This window comes from Talpa occidentalis, unplaced genomic scaffold, assembly GCF_014898055.3.
Source record: "Talpa occidentalis isolate TD23 unplaced genomic scaffold, MPIMG_talOcc4v2.1 talOcc4.12, whole genome shotgun sequence".
Lineage (NCBI taxonomy): Eukaryota > Metazoa > Chordata > Mammalia > Eulipotyphla > Talpidae > Talpa > Talpa occidentalis.
In genome coordinates this window covers 12,495,990-12,511,645 of record NW_023601212.1, presented here as the reverse complement: position 1 = coordinate 12,511,645, position 15,656 = coordinate 12,495,990, and the positions used below count along the sequence as shown (strand labels likewise).

Here is a 15,656-nt window from a genome sequence, read left to right as displayed (position 1 = left end):
AGCAGACTTCATATTGTCTTTTTCCTTTAGCTCATCTAAAGCTTATTTAAATTTCAAGTTCCAATCCTACTTCCTGGTGCCTTTAGTGCCGCTTAATCTTTATCTCCTCTAACTCCTTTTGTACTTAATTTACTCACTTATAATTAGTATTCTCCATCAGTAAGACAGTAGTATTCTCCAATACTCTAATTACATTTTGAAAGGAACATTTTATTATAATAGAGTAGTGGTATATATTACACATATTGTATTAGTACAGAGCTCTTTTTTTTACATTTTCTTATACCTTGCTTTATTTGTAGTGGGTTATCTTGGTTTCCAACTTGTGTGTGTGTATATATATATATATCTATATGTCATACACATATATGTATGTGTGTGTGCACTCTAGCACATTCCTACTTACATTGTGTGTGCTCAATAATGCACAAGAAAATAAAGTAGGTAAAAGGCTTGGGGTGATTAAAATGCTTGCATGTTAACGATGAAAAAGAGGCATTATGTAGTTTAAGATTGATTTTATTTGTCAGTAAATAGGTCTCAGTAGATTAGACAGCTCTAAATTTGATTTCCTTTGGGTTTAAATCAACATTGCAGGACTGTAGAATTTTATTAGGCAGCATTTTAGCATATACAATTTTGTTTCACCAATTAATATAATTTCCTTTATATTTGGTTTGAATATAATGGCACTGAATTCATGTGTGGATAGTAGAATCAGGTCATTGCTTTATAAAATGGTGCTACTTATTTGTTGGTATCAAAAAAACTCTTTCTGTTAGAAGTGGAATTTTGCCAAAACATCTATTTTGCCCCCTCATTTATGAATGACTGCATTTGTGGGTAAATGGATAAGACCAGGAATGAAACTTGCAACTTAAGGAAGGGAAGATAATGAAATCAAATTCAGAAGATATTTCAAAATTATTTTACCTATTTTAACTATTGTATACTTAAATATTTTCATTTTATTTCTGAAATTTAGCTAAAAATCAAGAAGACAAATGTAGAAGCAGATTTTCAAGGTTTACCTTTATTGATGAACATTGGGAACTTGAAGATGCCTTAGCAATTGCCTTGTATTTCCTCATGCCAAAAGGAAGAAATGCAGTTTTGAAAACTTTCTTTTACAAAGGCATGTTCATGTTTTAGAACATCTGATTCCCTGTAACAGGCTTAATAAGGTGAAACATAATAAATACTCCCCTTCGAGCTGTTCTTTGTCACTCCCAATGGTCAGGAACCTCATCTCCCATTTTCTGTGATGCCTCCCCCAGGCCTTCTAGCCTTTTGCAAACATCTTCAGACTGAACACGATCCTTTTGTTCTACTATGGATGACCTAGCTGACATTTTCAAAATGAAATCCTGGGAAGATAATGTCTTACTCAGAGATACTAAATGTCTTATAATGGAAATTTTGACATTACATAAAAACAGTGGGAAAACTCTTTTCTGTCTTCAAATTTCAGCAACCACTATTCTGCTTTTATATGAGGTTGGCATAAGCTGGCCCACGCTAGACCTTTTACTAAATTCTAATATCCTTTCTATGAAACTGATGTTTGCCTGTAAAAACTCAGTATATCTTAGGCTGAACTAACCATCCTTATTTTTATACTGGTTCTTCTGGTGAAGTCAGTTATTATAATAACATTATTCTCTTGGTTACTAATGCTTGAAACTTGAAGTAATTTTTGAGTATCCCATTTCTTAAACTCTGCATCCAAACAGTAGCTGTATACATATCTGAGTTCCCTCTCTAGATTACAAACCTCTTGAAAGTTGAATTTTTTGAGCCCCATGACACTTAGCAGTGTGTCATATGTAGTAGGTAAACAGTCTTTGAGTGAATGTTATTTGTGACGGAAGGTATGGTTGTATTAATGTGTAGGTGGTGATTTAAATAAGGTATTGAAAATTGTTATAAGCAAGCAACTGAAGGAAGTCTTGCATGATGTTTAGTTTCTATTTGATTGTTCTTTCCTGAAATCTAAGTACATTGTTAGTCTAGTGTTCTATTCATATCTTTCAAGGCCTGCCTGGGCCTGTTGCCGAAAGGAATGCTAGGAGATGGTTCAAAGCTTCATCAACTAATGTGCTTCATCAACTCAAACTGCAGTAGAACGGTATGTATCCAGGAAGGTGAAATTATGAAAGGATCCTTAGACACCCAGCAGCCTAATATTGTAAATGCAAACACAAATACTAACCATTTGAAAAAGGGAGAATATGAAGTATCTGCTAATGTATATGTTGCCTTTGGTTTTGAAGCACATCTACATGAGTAGTTGTCCTGATTTTCAGTTTTATCACTTCTATTTTTTTTAATTTTAATTTTTTAGTTTTGTCTCTTCTGACATAAATTAAAAAAACAACCAGTGGGCAACATGTCAGGATCTGTGGCTAGGTGGGGCACTGAACACTGCTTCGGGGCAGTGTTAGTGCCCAGATGTCAGCTATGATGGAGGGGCAAAGATTTCAAAGGGGCCATTGTTTACTCGACCCGTTTGAGTGGGGGGGGGGCTCAAGCTTGGACTGAGGGAGAAGAGGGGAGGGACTATGGGTTAGGGAGAAGGTGGGTCCAAGGGTCCAGGGGATGGAGTATACTGGGGTTGGGTGGCTGCACAGGTGGAGTAGTGTGGGGAGGGGTGGAAAAGCCTGGGATGCAGGGTGCAGGAGACCCCCTGATCCTTCTGCTGACCCAATCCCAGGAGGTGATAGCAGAGCCTCAGGCTACTTAATCCCTACCCCAGTATATCTGGGCCAGTGTGATGAGAGGCTGGAGCTGGAGGCCTGGGGGCTGGACCCATTCTGGTGCCTGAATATGCCCCTGAGTCCAAGCCCACACCCAAGCCTGGGGTCCAGGCCCCAGGTATCTACAGCCGCTCTTGGGGTAGATAACCTTCATGGAGGCAGATGACTTGGCCACCTTCACCGATGTGAAGGGAAATGCCTGCTGGCCCACTTGGTAGCCACGTGGAGAGTGATGGAGGAAATCTGGCTCAGCCTGCACTGGGGCAGCCCATGAAGGACTTCCACCAGCGCCTGTCAGCCCCGGAGCAGAAGTGTGGATGCCCCTGTGAGCCACTCCTCCAAGAAACTCAAGGGAAAGATGAGCAAGACCTGGAGGCTGCAAATAGTAGAGAACCTTGGGAGAATTCCAGATTTGTGTGAAGAGGAGTTGTAAAGGAGGACATCCAGGAGAATGAAGAAATGAAGAAGCTGTCAGAGATGCTTGTAGAAGCCACCAGGGAGTTTCAGGAAAGATTTATTTATTTATTTATTTGTTTATTTATTTATTTATTTACTTACTTATACAAGCACTGGGTACACGCAGAAGCACGGGAGGGTGAGAGAATTCACCAGAGCCAGAGTGGGGAACAGAACAGGCAGACTGACGAAATACACTGCTGAGGGGAGCAGCGGGCGCAGCAGGAGAGGTCTGTGCGCCATGTGGAACCCTCGCCAGGGCCGGGGATTGAACTGGCGCTGCAGAGGCTGCGGGCAGCTTTGCAGCCCAGCGCTCATCCCCTGCACCACTGGGGAGGCCCTGGAGGCCTACATTTGATTCTCATAACAATGTGTGCTGTAGAACCAGTTGAGCAGGACTCAGAACACAGCCTCAAAAGAAATGAGTTTCTCCACCAGAGGTGGGAGCCGCCATTAAAATCATTAGCTGGCATTTAATGGAAAAGTTTAACTTGGGTCTTTGAATAGTTACCCTGACCTTCCTAAAACGTAATGGTGAGCTGAAGACTACTTCCTCTTGAGTCTGGTCTGAGAGCTGATAGGTATCCCATTTAGTTCTGACAGGATGACTTAGGTTTGCAAAAAGATGATGGATATTTGGTGCTCAGAATGTAGCTTGGAGGATTGAATTGTGAAAGAAATAATTGGTGAGACAATGAAAAAAGAAAAAGTGTGGCTGATGAGGTGATTTATTTATTTTTATTTTTTAATTTTTTTGTGGGACCCTCGCCGGCGTCCGGGGATCGAACCTCGAAGGAGGCTGTGGGCAGCCTCTCAGCCCAGCGCTCAATCACTGCACCACCAGGGGAGGCCCCATGAGGTGATTTAAACAAGACTTGTGACCATTGACTTCTAGAGATTCTGACACTGGAACTGACATCCCACTTCTTACCATTGTGCCATTGCTCTGTGAGTCCTAGATTTTGTAGCCAAGCAGATTTGTGTGGCAGAATAAAAATAAAAGAAATTGATTATATTTAGAGCTTCCCTGGCAGTGTCAGTGTGTTTGTGAAAGAAAAATTTAAACCATAGTAGTAATCTTTTTCTGGAAGAGAGCCTTGCTATATTGGTGACAGGAGCTAGTAACAAAGTTAACAAAGGAAAATTAGGAGACATAGGTCTTTTTTAAGGTAATGTGAACAAAGAGCCCTCTATCCTTTGGCAGAAGCTTCTCTAGATTGTGATAGACTCCAAATCAAGAATCTAGAAAGATGCAAAGATTTCATTAAAAGGCCTTGAACACAGGCTATCCCAAACCCCAGTGAGCTTGCCCTGGTAAGCTCTGATTTCCAGACAGCTTTGAAAACTCCATTTTCTCTTTGCTGACTTAATGGTTTGGTGGTAACACTGAGACTTAACCCCTAGACCACTTGGGAGGCCCCTCTGACTTAATATTTGGGAACCCTGCTCCTTGGCTGCTCTTTTCTTTTTTGTCTTTGTCAGTTGAGTCTCTAGTGTGTGTGTTTCTTTACCTATCACTCAGTTTTATGACAAAACATATACAAAACCCTCGAGAGTCTCGTTTTGTGCTAAAGACTATCTTTGAAAATTAGTGGATTAATGTATTTGTTGTATTGATTTCATTATTGAAAATGAATAGAACTTAGTATTTGAGTCTTAAAAAAGTGTTTTTTTATTTTTGCAAATTTTTAATTTTTGCTACCCTATCAAAAGCCAGAAAAGTTGATAATAAATGATGTGAATTTAATTTTTCTTAAATTTAAGGCAATCACAAGTATAAAAAGGAGAATCTCTTTGGTAGCTAGGAGCTAATCTAAATGATTTTCCACTTTTACTGCACATTAAAATCTCTTGGGGAAAAAAATCCTGTTGCTGAGTTATGGGGTGCAGACTGCAAATCCCATGAAAGAATGCTAACTTTGCATTCATAATAGTACATTGTACAGTATTAGTTTATTGATTTTTGGAAAACAAAGTGCCTGTAATTTCTACTCTCAGATGTCAGGATATAAAATTTTAGTTATAAATGGCAGACTTATACACTATTCTAAATGTACATATATATTATATATGGTATTATACATATGTATTATAATATTTGGCTTTGTGGAAAACTAAAACACATTTTTAATGATATGCTAAGATGTATATTTCATAAAGTGATGCTTTAAGATTAGAGATGGTTATATACTGCCCTGCATTTTCAAAGAGAGAAGGTAAATGTGTAAATCAGAGATGAATGATCTTGACCTCAAGTGGGGCAGAATTCTCAAATATCTTACCAACCGTATGGTTTCTAAATCTTATAGGAGTTGATACTACTGGGAACAACATGGCTCATGAAAGAACAAGGTATACAGGTTAAATTAGTTATCTTTTTCTGATTGAGTGGATTCTATGATGTTGGTAGATTGAAGGGATATTGTATGCATATTGCAGGAAGGCAATTGGTGGACTATTATTAACTAGTTTTCCACTGGAGGAGAACAGAAATAATTAATTGAAGTGAAAGTGACTGTATTAAAAGGAAGGGTCTCCTAGGATTTTGTCAAAACACACTGCTTGATCTTTATCCTGTTCTGTGGTTTATTCATTACTTATAGGAGGATACATGTTGCCAAATTTACAGAGAACAGGTAGCAAGAAAGATAACAAATTTGTTGGGTAACAAAATTTGGTCAAAACTCTTAGTCCCTTCGAGTGATGTTCTAAGTTTTAACACATTGAAATAAACAAAGCTGCAATATGTAGTTGTCTTCTATGCCACTCAATCTACAAAGCGTTGGAAAAGATGTATAATAAAATGTTGAATATAAACATATTTATTTGTGAGAAAGCCCATCACTTTTGAGCACTTTATCCAGGCACTCTGTTCAATGTTTCATACAATTTTATAATTTTTTAAAAATTATAAATTTTTTTTTTTAAAGATTTATTTTATTTATACAAGAACCGGGGGTACAGGCCAGATGTGCGGGAGGGTGAGAGGATTCACCAGAGACAGAGCGGGGAACAGAACAGGCAGACTGACGAAATACACTGCTGAGGGGAGCAGCGGGCAAGACAGAAGAGGTCTGCCTTGCCATGTGCATTGCTCCGAGGCTGGCGGGGATCGAACTGGCACTGTAGAGGCTGCGGACATCTTCACAGCGCTGTACTCAACTGCCTGCGCCACCAGGGAGGTCCACAATTTTATAATTTAATCTTGACATGAACCTCATGAAAAGTAGGGTATCATAATTGTACTTTTAATTTTTTTATAAAGATTTATTTATACAAGCACTGGGTACAGTCAGAAGCGTGGGAGGGTGAGAGGATTCACCAGAGCCAGAGCAGGGAGTAGAATAGACAGATTGCAATACACTGCTGAGGGGAGCAGCGGGCGGCAGGAGAGGTCTGCGCACCATGTGGGACCCTCGCCGGCATCTGGGGATCGAATGGGCCCTGCAGAGGCTGCGGGCAGCTTTGTAGCCCAGCGCTCAACCACTGCGCCACCAGGGGAGGCCCAATTGTACTTTTTAATGGACGTTTTACTGAGAACCAGGGGACTATTCTAGGCACTTTACACTTAATTCTCATAATGCCCAACAGTGGGCACTGTTGTTCTCTTTATATAAATGATGACACTTAGGCACAGACAAGTTAAATCACTTGCTAAAGTCACAAAATATGTTAAACAAGGATCCAAATCTGGCAGTCTGATTCCAAGGCAGTAGGTACACACAAGATTTCTGACCATCTATTTATGGATGAGAGTTTGAAGATTTTCTAGTCAGCCAGTGGACTGGGATTCAATCCTCTGACTGTTGATTTGAGAGCTGATTTCTTAACTACTCTGCTTACTGCCTTTCTATAACAACCACCAGGCAGGCTCCACACCAGGGGGCTTTAATACAATGTTGATTGTAATCTTGATAACAACCCTGGGAGGTCACAGTTGTTCCTCCCACTTCACAGATTGGAAACAAAGGGACTAAGCAATTTACCCAGTTTCACATAGATAATGAATATACAGGTAACGAATTGTCAAATTGGAATTCACGCTCAGGTCTGTGTGACTCCAAAGCCTGTGTTCTTAAACATTATGCTGAGCAGGAAGGGAAAGATGGATAAAATAGCATTTGTGGAAAAGACAACTTGTATATTCATTGTGATGTACTGGTGTGATGCCTCAGGCCACCAATGTGAATGCCACTGTGGCTGCATGCTAGAAACAGCATTCAGAGCAAGGAGGTGACAGTCCCTTGATTCCATATTGGCAGAACACACTTGCAGCACTGTGTGTTCTTGGGGCTCTACACCTTTATTTTTATTTTAATTTTTTTTAATGTCCTAGTTTTCTTTTTTTTTTTGAGATTATTTATTCATGCATACAAGAACTGGGGTACAGGCCAGATGTGCGGGAGGGTGAGAGGACTCACCAGAGACAGAGCGGGGAACAGAACAGGCAGACTGACTGTAATACACTGCTGAGGGGAGCAGCAGGGCGAGACAGGAGTGGTCTGCCGCGCCATGTGGATAGCTCCACGGCTGGCTGGTATCGAACCAGCGCTGCAGAGGCTGCGGATAGCTTCACAGCGCTGTGCTCAACAGCCTGCGCCACCAGGGAGGCCATTACATCTTTAAAAGAGGATTAGTGACTCACCTGAAACTCATCCAGAGGCTAGTGCTGAGCATGGTGAAGTGTCTAAGTAACATGTCTCCAGGAAGCACTGTTAAAAGCCTAGAATAGTTAGCCCCAAAAGCGAAGACTCAAGGGAGACTAAACAGCAAGTATTTCAAGTGGTTCCATGTGGTGCAGAATTAGATACAAACCATGTAGTCCCAGAGGGAAAACCAGGTCATAGGCACAGAGTATCAGAGGTGGAGTTGGCTACTCAGAGGGAGGAAGGGTTACCTGGTATTTGGAGCATTTGAAAATTAAATATAAAAGAATGAATTTGTAAGAGAAATTCTTTTTCACTGATGAAAAGCTTGAATAACATGCAGGGAATGTTAAAGACTAGGTGTGATGAGTGTAAGAATTCCCTTGGGGGAATTTTTTAAATACTGATGCCCAGTTCTCATCTTAGAAGTATTGATTCAGTAGATGTGAGATAAGGCCCAGGAATTTGCATATTTAAGAGGAAGCGTGGTCATTGACCCACATTTTGGAGTGATACTAGATAAACTCTGAGATAGTATCCACTTTTTTTTACAAATAAACATTTTAGTAAAATGTCTGTGTGGTCAAAGAAAATTGTTTTAAATTGTATAAAAGGCCTGAGACAAAATTCTTTACTGTGTTGACAGTTAAAATTCAAGACAATTACTGGAATGTAGGATATTAGGATATGGAAAAAACTTGATTCTTGATCTGTGTCATAAAAGTCAAGACTAATAGCAAAATAGAAGATACAAATCCAGTTTGAGACTCTTTAAACACTTTATTTTTTTTAAAGATTTCTTTATTCTTACAAGAGCTGGGGTACAGCCAGAGGTGTGGGGGATGAGAGGATTCACCAGAGACAGAGTGGGGAGCAGAGCAGGCAGATCTACTGAAATACACTGGCTGAGAGGCAAGACAGGAGAGGTCTGCTGTGCCATGTGGGTTGCTCCCTGGCTGGGGATCGAACTCGTGCTGCAGTGGCTGAGGACAGCTTCATGGGCTGCGTCCCAATCCCCTGCGCCAGGGAGGCCCCTCTTTAAACACATTAAATAAGAACCCACTCTCTATAGCAGCACGCAATCTGATGGGGCCCTGGAAAAAGCTGTCTGATTATGTTAAAGGACATCATCTGTGTAAGGTTAAACACCTATCAGGCTTTGGGGCCCAGACTGTTATATAAAGGTCAGCCTCATGCTAACAGAGCAGGTGTGGGTGAGAGCGTCTTCTAAGTCTACCTCTTTTTATTGGCGCTAAGAACTTTTGCTGGCAAGTATAATACATGTTTGATAAATCTTAACCTTTGCTTCAAGGGTGTAACCTGACAGCCACATTTTAGAACTGCTGTATCCAAAAATGTTCCTGCTCTCAGTTACTATGTTTTTAAAAGTGTAGTTTGGTGTAATTTAATATTCTATATTTCAGAGCATTATAATAAAATTGTATAGTGATATTTTCTTTGTTTCGTAAGTATCCTGAAGTTCTAAAAAGTTTTTTTCTTGGAAGAATTGGTGTTCTTTGCTGTTAATTGATAATATTGATGCAATTCAGTTTGCTAAGGACTAGCAAATAACTTCTGTTATAACTTTAAGGTATATACAAATTTTCAAATGGCAAATTGCAGATTCATAACTTGTTTCAGCTTAATTTTTGTTTCAGTTTAATTTCATTCTCCCTTTTAATGGTTGCACACCTAATAGTTTTTTGTTTGTTTGTTTAGAATCATGAGAGATGAAATTGCAACAACAGTTTTCTTTGTTACAAGATTGGTGAAAAAACATGATAAATTGAGTAAACAACAAATAGAAGATTTTGCAGAAAAGCTGACTACAATCTTGTTTGAAACATATAGAAGTCACTGGCACTCAGATTGCCCTTCCAAAGGTCAAGCCTTCAGGTGAGAACTAGTCTGTGCTGTGGCAAAGCGCAGTAATAAGCAGGCGATAGCTATCTGTAATGATATTGTTGGCAGTCTATGGGCTCAAATTTGTTTGTTTGAATGTGGGCTTGAAAGAAAAAGATACGGTAGGTAAGCATGTTAGTTGAAAACCATAGAGCAACCCGCTTTGTGTGAAGTGGATGTAGAGTAAGGTAAAAAAATGTCAGGCTTTTCTGCCCTCCTGCCATTAGGATAGATGATAGATCCTTGAGGTCCTGAATGCATGCCTGATGGCGGGCACCTGGAGTAGGGTGTGGGCCTAGGTAGATGGAATTCACCTGGGCTAAGACTGTGCTTTTTAAGGGCAGCGTCTCGGGGACGCCAGTAGAAGCCGAGAGAAGGCTGGAGAGCCCAGAGTGAAGACTTGCTGGGTGCTGGGAGGCCTGCCAGCCTACCGGCTCCCCAGCACCCCTGCCTGCCGTGTACCTGGTAATCCCAGTAAAAAAGCCTGCAAAACCCACTGAGGGCTCCAGGACTCCTCCTTAACCCGGTCTGCTGGATCAGAAAACTTGCACTATGTCCATTCCTGCCTCTACAGTGGATTAAACCACTTTTAACTTGCTTTCACTGTGAAAGATACTGCAGTAACACTGGAGGGTGGGGAAAGAATGGGGCAGTTAAGGGGGTCAGAAATATGGGAGTCCATGTATTGGAGACATGAGCCTACATCAGGATTTTCCTAAAAAGCACCTGTCACCCTGTATTTGTTCCCTTTTCCTTGCTTTTTTAAGGTGTATCAGGATAAACAATAACCAGAGTAAAGATCCCATTCTAGAAAGGGCTTGTGCTGAAAGTAATGTGGATTTTTCCCACCTGGGACTTCCTAAGGAGATGACTATTTGGGTAGATCCCTTTGAAGTGTGCTGTCGGTGAGTAATTTATTTCATTGGAATGATGAGTTTGTGTGCACTGTGACCTCTTTGTGAAAGATTATGCTCCAAAGCCTTGGGTTAGTAGTGAGGGCACTGGTTGGTTAAGATTTTAGATGCAAACTTTATTAACAACATAGACGTCCATTAGGAGTAGATGAGTGGGCTGAACAAAGATTTTACATAGTATTTGAAATTTGATTTTGATCACTGGATCTAGTTGCCAAACATAGCTTGTAATGTCTAAGTACTATAGGCAGTATCAAGGAGGAAGAGAAGCTATGACCAAGTAGCAATTCAGTTTAATTGAATCAAGAGAAATAGCCTTACCTTTTTTTTTTGAGAGCAATTAGCCAAGGTAACTGTCAGAATGTCCTTCTGATTATGGCAGCATAGCACTGAAGGTCATAAAGTCTCTCAATTTTCTTTGCAGTCAAGCCATTTCAGTTCCTTAAAGTAACTTTAAAGTTAGTGAGTTGTTTCCAGAAAAGATTAGAGATAAAGTTTGTGAGAAGTTGGATCCCTAATGAATACTTGATTTCTCTTTTCTCTTTAGGTATGGTGAGAAAAACCACCCATTCACAATTGCTTCTTTTAAAGGGAGATGGGAGGAATGGAAACTATGCCAACAAATAAGTTATGCTGTTAGCAGAGCCACACTAGACTACTCCTCCAGCACTTCCTCTGATGAAGAAAGTTGTAACAAAGAACCTCAGATAATTCCTAAAGTCAGCAATCCAAAGAGTGTGTATCAGGTAAGGTATTGCCCGGTTTTCTCCATACCTTCCCCCTCCATTCTAATTAAAAAAAAATGCTCACTGTAAAATCAAAGAAACAAGTGGAAGACAAGGACAGAATAACAAAACCACAAAGGTAAAAGTTTTGCTAGAATATTAATATTGTGATTTTTTTTGTTTGTTTGTTTTAGCATGTATTCCTCTCCTTGACTGAGTGCTCAGGAACCATAGCATTTTTTGTAGATCTATTTCTCCATATGGTTCCTTTCACCAAAGTTCTATCAGAGTTAGATAATAAAATCCATGGGCTTTTTTGTCAATAGAAAATAACTTACCACTTGTTGAGAATTTAGAATATTAAGAAATGGTCAAAAGTTTGCAAAATCCCACTATACAGTGACTTCTGTATGTTTCAAAGAAGATTGTAGTCAGCTTTTCTGCAAAGTCTTTTATTTGTTGTTTACTCAGTTTATCATGTTTTCCCACCAGTCTTGTAACAAAGAAAGCTGTTGTTGCAATTTCATCTCTCATGGTGGTGGAGCCCACTGTCCACTATGTCTACCTGTATGTCAGAGATGGGTTTCAAGAAACAGTACTTACCCTTACTAGGCACAGTGGTACCAACAGTTTCTAGTAAGTTAATTTCAACCAACTAAACTGATTTCACTATTCACTAATTCACCCACTACTGGTGGCCACCCATAGTTTGAGAAACACGGATCTAGAGAGTATCTCTGACACTTGGTAGGTATATACTTGTATGTATGTTTTCTTAAATCAGTCACTTATGTGAAGGCAGTTTACATATTTAATATTTTCATTTATTTTCCCAATTAATCTATTGGCATGTATTGAGATTGTTTCCCTATTGTGATATAAAACTTAAACGTCTACAGAGATGCATGAACTTGAAATTATTTCTGGAGGTTTTTTTTTAAATATTTTAAAAGGACAGATTTATTAGGAAAAGTAGAAGAAAAAGAGTCGCCCACATATACTGGCAGGAGTGCTGCTATTTCTGGAGATATGATTGTTAGATGGGGTCTTTGGGTGTGGACATCTACTGCATCTTGATAGAAGGTCTAAGTACCTTCTAGAAATTGTGTTTATATGTCATCTAAGCAGTTATATAAAAGTTTTCCACTGTTTTCCCCAAAGTTGGGAATTTTCATTTAAAAATATTTTGATAACAATACTACTACAGGGCCTCCCCGGTGGCGCAGTGGTTGAGCGCTGGGTTGCGAGGCTGCCCGCGGCCTCTGCGGCGCCGGTTCGATCCCCAGCTGCTCCCCAGCCACCAGAGGAGGGTCCCACATGGCGCGCAGACCTCTCCTGCCGCCCGCTGCTCCCCTCAGCAGTGTACTTTGGTCCTTCTGCCTGCTCTGCTCCCTGCTCTGGCTCTGGTGAATTCTCTCACCCTCCCGCGTTTCTGACTGTACCCAGTGCATGTATAAACAAAAAACAAACAAACAAATAAATAAATAAAATAAAAACATGCCTCTATTTAAAAAAAATACTACTACAGATATGGTAAACATTAAAAATAAATGTCCTTGTGCCCAGGTTTAGGTATTAAACTCTTACAAATTTTCATATATTTTAATCAATTGCGGTCCTACTATTATATTACTATAGGTTCTTCAAGGGGCAGGAATATTTATCATATTAGCAGATATTTTTACCTTAGCTTATTTAGTTTTCTAGACATTGTGTTGTTTGTGAGTGCACTTGTGCATGTGCTTATATGTATATGCCCTTATATGTAGCTCGCTCTCTCTATAAAACTTTAAATAGTGAAATATTTGCCCTCCTATTGTTATGCTTTACAAAAAACCTTCCATCTGGGGACCAAATCTTTGTAAGTTATATTCTAGAGTAATACTCTTTCAAAATGTGACCTGGAAAACATTTGTTCTCAGTCATCTGGGATGCCTAAAGTGGACATTTCTAGTCTTTAGCCTAAGAGATGCTATGATTAGACAAGACAGTGATGGGTTTGGCCAGTGAGATAGGATGAGGCAGGGGAGAATCCAAAATATACACAAATTTGGATAAATGTGTTTTCAAATATTTTAATTGGATTAAAGAATTTTGTTTAAAAATGTGACTTATTTTATGACCCCTAAATGCTAACCAATTTCCCAAAGATGATGATGTATTTTAATTTGTATCCATTTGTACTTCCTATGCTTTTGAAGCTTAGGCTTAACTTCTAAGTTGTTGTTTTGAATTTGGTCATCAAAGTTAGCTTTAGTTCAAACAGGATATTGATACTCCCTTTTTCCTCCCCAGGTTGAAAATTTGAGACAGCCCTTTCAATCTTGGTTCCAGATCCCCCGCAAAAAGAATATGGTGGATGGCCATGTGGGCCTTCTAGGAAATGCTTATCATGTGTTGCATAAGAACCCCAGGGGCCCTAGGCCTGCATTCCACAGGGTGGACAGGTACCATTGGGTCAACACAAACCAATAATGCAGTGGCTGGACTCATAGTGGAGTAGAGCTCAAAGGAGCTGTTTTCTCTAAAAAGAATGAGTCCAATATTTCGAGGTCCATGACAAAGCAGAAAAAAATAACCACATAGGGATCAGGGTTTATGATCTTCCCACACAGAACATGATGATTTTAGCTGAACTTCTCATTCTTTTTTAATTTTATATGAAATTTTATGTACCATTAATGAATGTACCCAATACAGTAATAGCGTGAAGATACTGAGCTGTGATAAGACTTAATGATTTATGAAAAGTAAGAGTTTAAATAAACATACTGTGCTTTTAATCCCTTTCTAGTTCGATTTGTTGCAAGAAAGTTTTTAGAAGTTCGTGTTTCTTTGCCATTAAAAAAACAGGCCCTGCCTTTTGGGAAGAGTGATCCTCACAGTATTTTGGTTTTAACTTTATGACCTGCCATCTCTGTTCTACACTTGATCTTAGCCAAAAGGCCGAGAAGTGATGCCATCTCTGTTCTATTTCACAAGATCAGTAAGAACTTGTTAAAAAATTACTCTTAAAGGTAAATTTCCTTGTGTCTTCAAATTTTGGTTTCTTTGTAAATCTTGGTAGACTTAATAATTATGACATTTTATAAATGACTCATGCTCATTATAAGGAATTCAAGCTAAGCAGAAAAAAAGGGATAAAAAATTTAAAAAGACATTATCACCAAAAAAGGTCATTATTACCGTTAAGTGGTAACCATCTTCTCAGTCATCCTCTGCTCTCACACAGATGTAAGGTTGATATACAGACAATTTAATAAGAGAAAACCATACTGCAGAAGCTACTTATTAAGTATTTGGATTTAATTTTAGTCGCTGTTAGCAAAACAAAGAAACCTAAAGAGAAATACGCAAATGTGTCATTTTCTATCATAATGTCTTTTATTTCCTGAAATATTTCTCTAGGTTAAAACAAAATAAAGCAAGACTAGGAGATTGAAACTGTCTTGAAACCTTCCCCTCCACCCCCCCACCCACACACAATTTTGTGCAGTATTGATTATTTCTATGCAGGCTGCAGATATTAGCAGTCTTATTTTTTTTCCTTGTGCCTTATTTACAATCTCATTTTTAATGTCGAGGTTTAACATTAAATTCTGTCTTTAAACAATTATTCCTGTAGTTGTTTTCTTAGTTCTGCATCTATTTTATTTTAAAAGATTTATTATGCATACAAGAAGGGTATAGGCCAGAGGTGTGGGGGATGAGGGATTCACCAGAGACAGAGTAGGGAACAGAACAGGCAGATTGACTGAAGTACACTGCTGAGGGGAGAGGCGGGCGAGTCAGGAGAGGTCTGCTGTATCATGTGGGTAGCTCCCTGGTTGGCCGGGGATCGAACTCGTGTTGCAGTGGCTGTAGACAGCTTCATAGGTTGCGTCTTAACCCCTTGTGCCACCAGGGAGGCCCAGTTCTGCATTTAAACTAATTTAATGCTCATCAATAATTTTGTCTGTGGGTGAAATCTATTTGATTTGTATTTGGTTAGTTGAGTATCATTGTTAAGTAGTTTCTTTACAAATGGATCTGGGTTGGGGGTGTGTGTGTGTGTGGTTTTTTTTTTTTTTTTTTTTTTTTTTTTTTTGGTGCCTGAGACCATCTCTGTCTTTGTATACTTGAAGGATAACTTGGCTGAGTATTAAAATTTTAGGTCATGCTGTCTTTCCCTTACAGCTTCATGGATCTCACATTAGTGTAATGCTTTTGGCATTATATGTTACTGCACAGAAGCCTGATGCCACTTTGGTTTCCCCA

At 39.4% G+C, this 15,656-nt stretch overlaps 1 protein-coding gene across 2 annotated transcripts in view; it reads left to right on the top strand.

Moving 5' to 3' along the window:
* BTG4 (BTG anti-proliferation factor 4) overlaps nt 1-14,940 on the top strand; it is a 191,540-nt gene extending 176,600 nt beyond the window's left edge. Inside the window, exons 1-5 of one of the 2 annotated variants that reach the window (XM_037504253.2) lie at nt 9,075-9,126; nt 9,578-9,754; nt 10,528-10,665; nt 11,222-11,420; nt 13,695-14,940. In XM_037504253.2, the coding sequence (XP_037360150.1) occupies nt 9,582-9,754; nt 10,528-10,665; nt 11,222-11,420; nt 13,695-13,874 (690 nt within the window). In that variant the 5' untranslated portion in view covers nt 9,075-9,126; nt 9,578-9,581 and the 3' untranslated portion in view covers nt 13,875-14,940. Of the gene's footprint in view, nt 1-9,074; nt 9,127-9,577; nt 9,755-10,527; nt 10,666-11,221; nt 11,421-13,694 lie in introns of those variants that run through there. The other variant, XM_054693086.1, reaches the window with a different exon arrangement.
* Nucleotides 14,941-15,656: the final 716 nt, after the last annotated feature.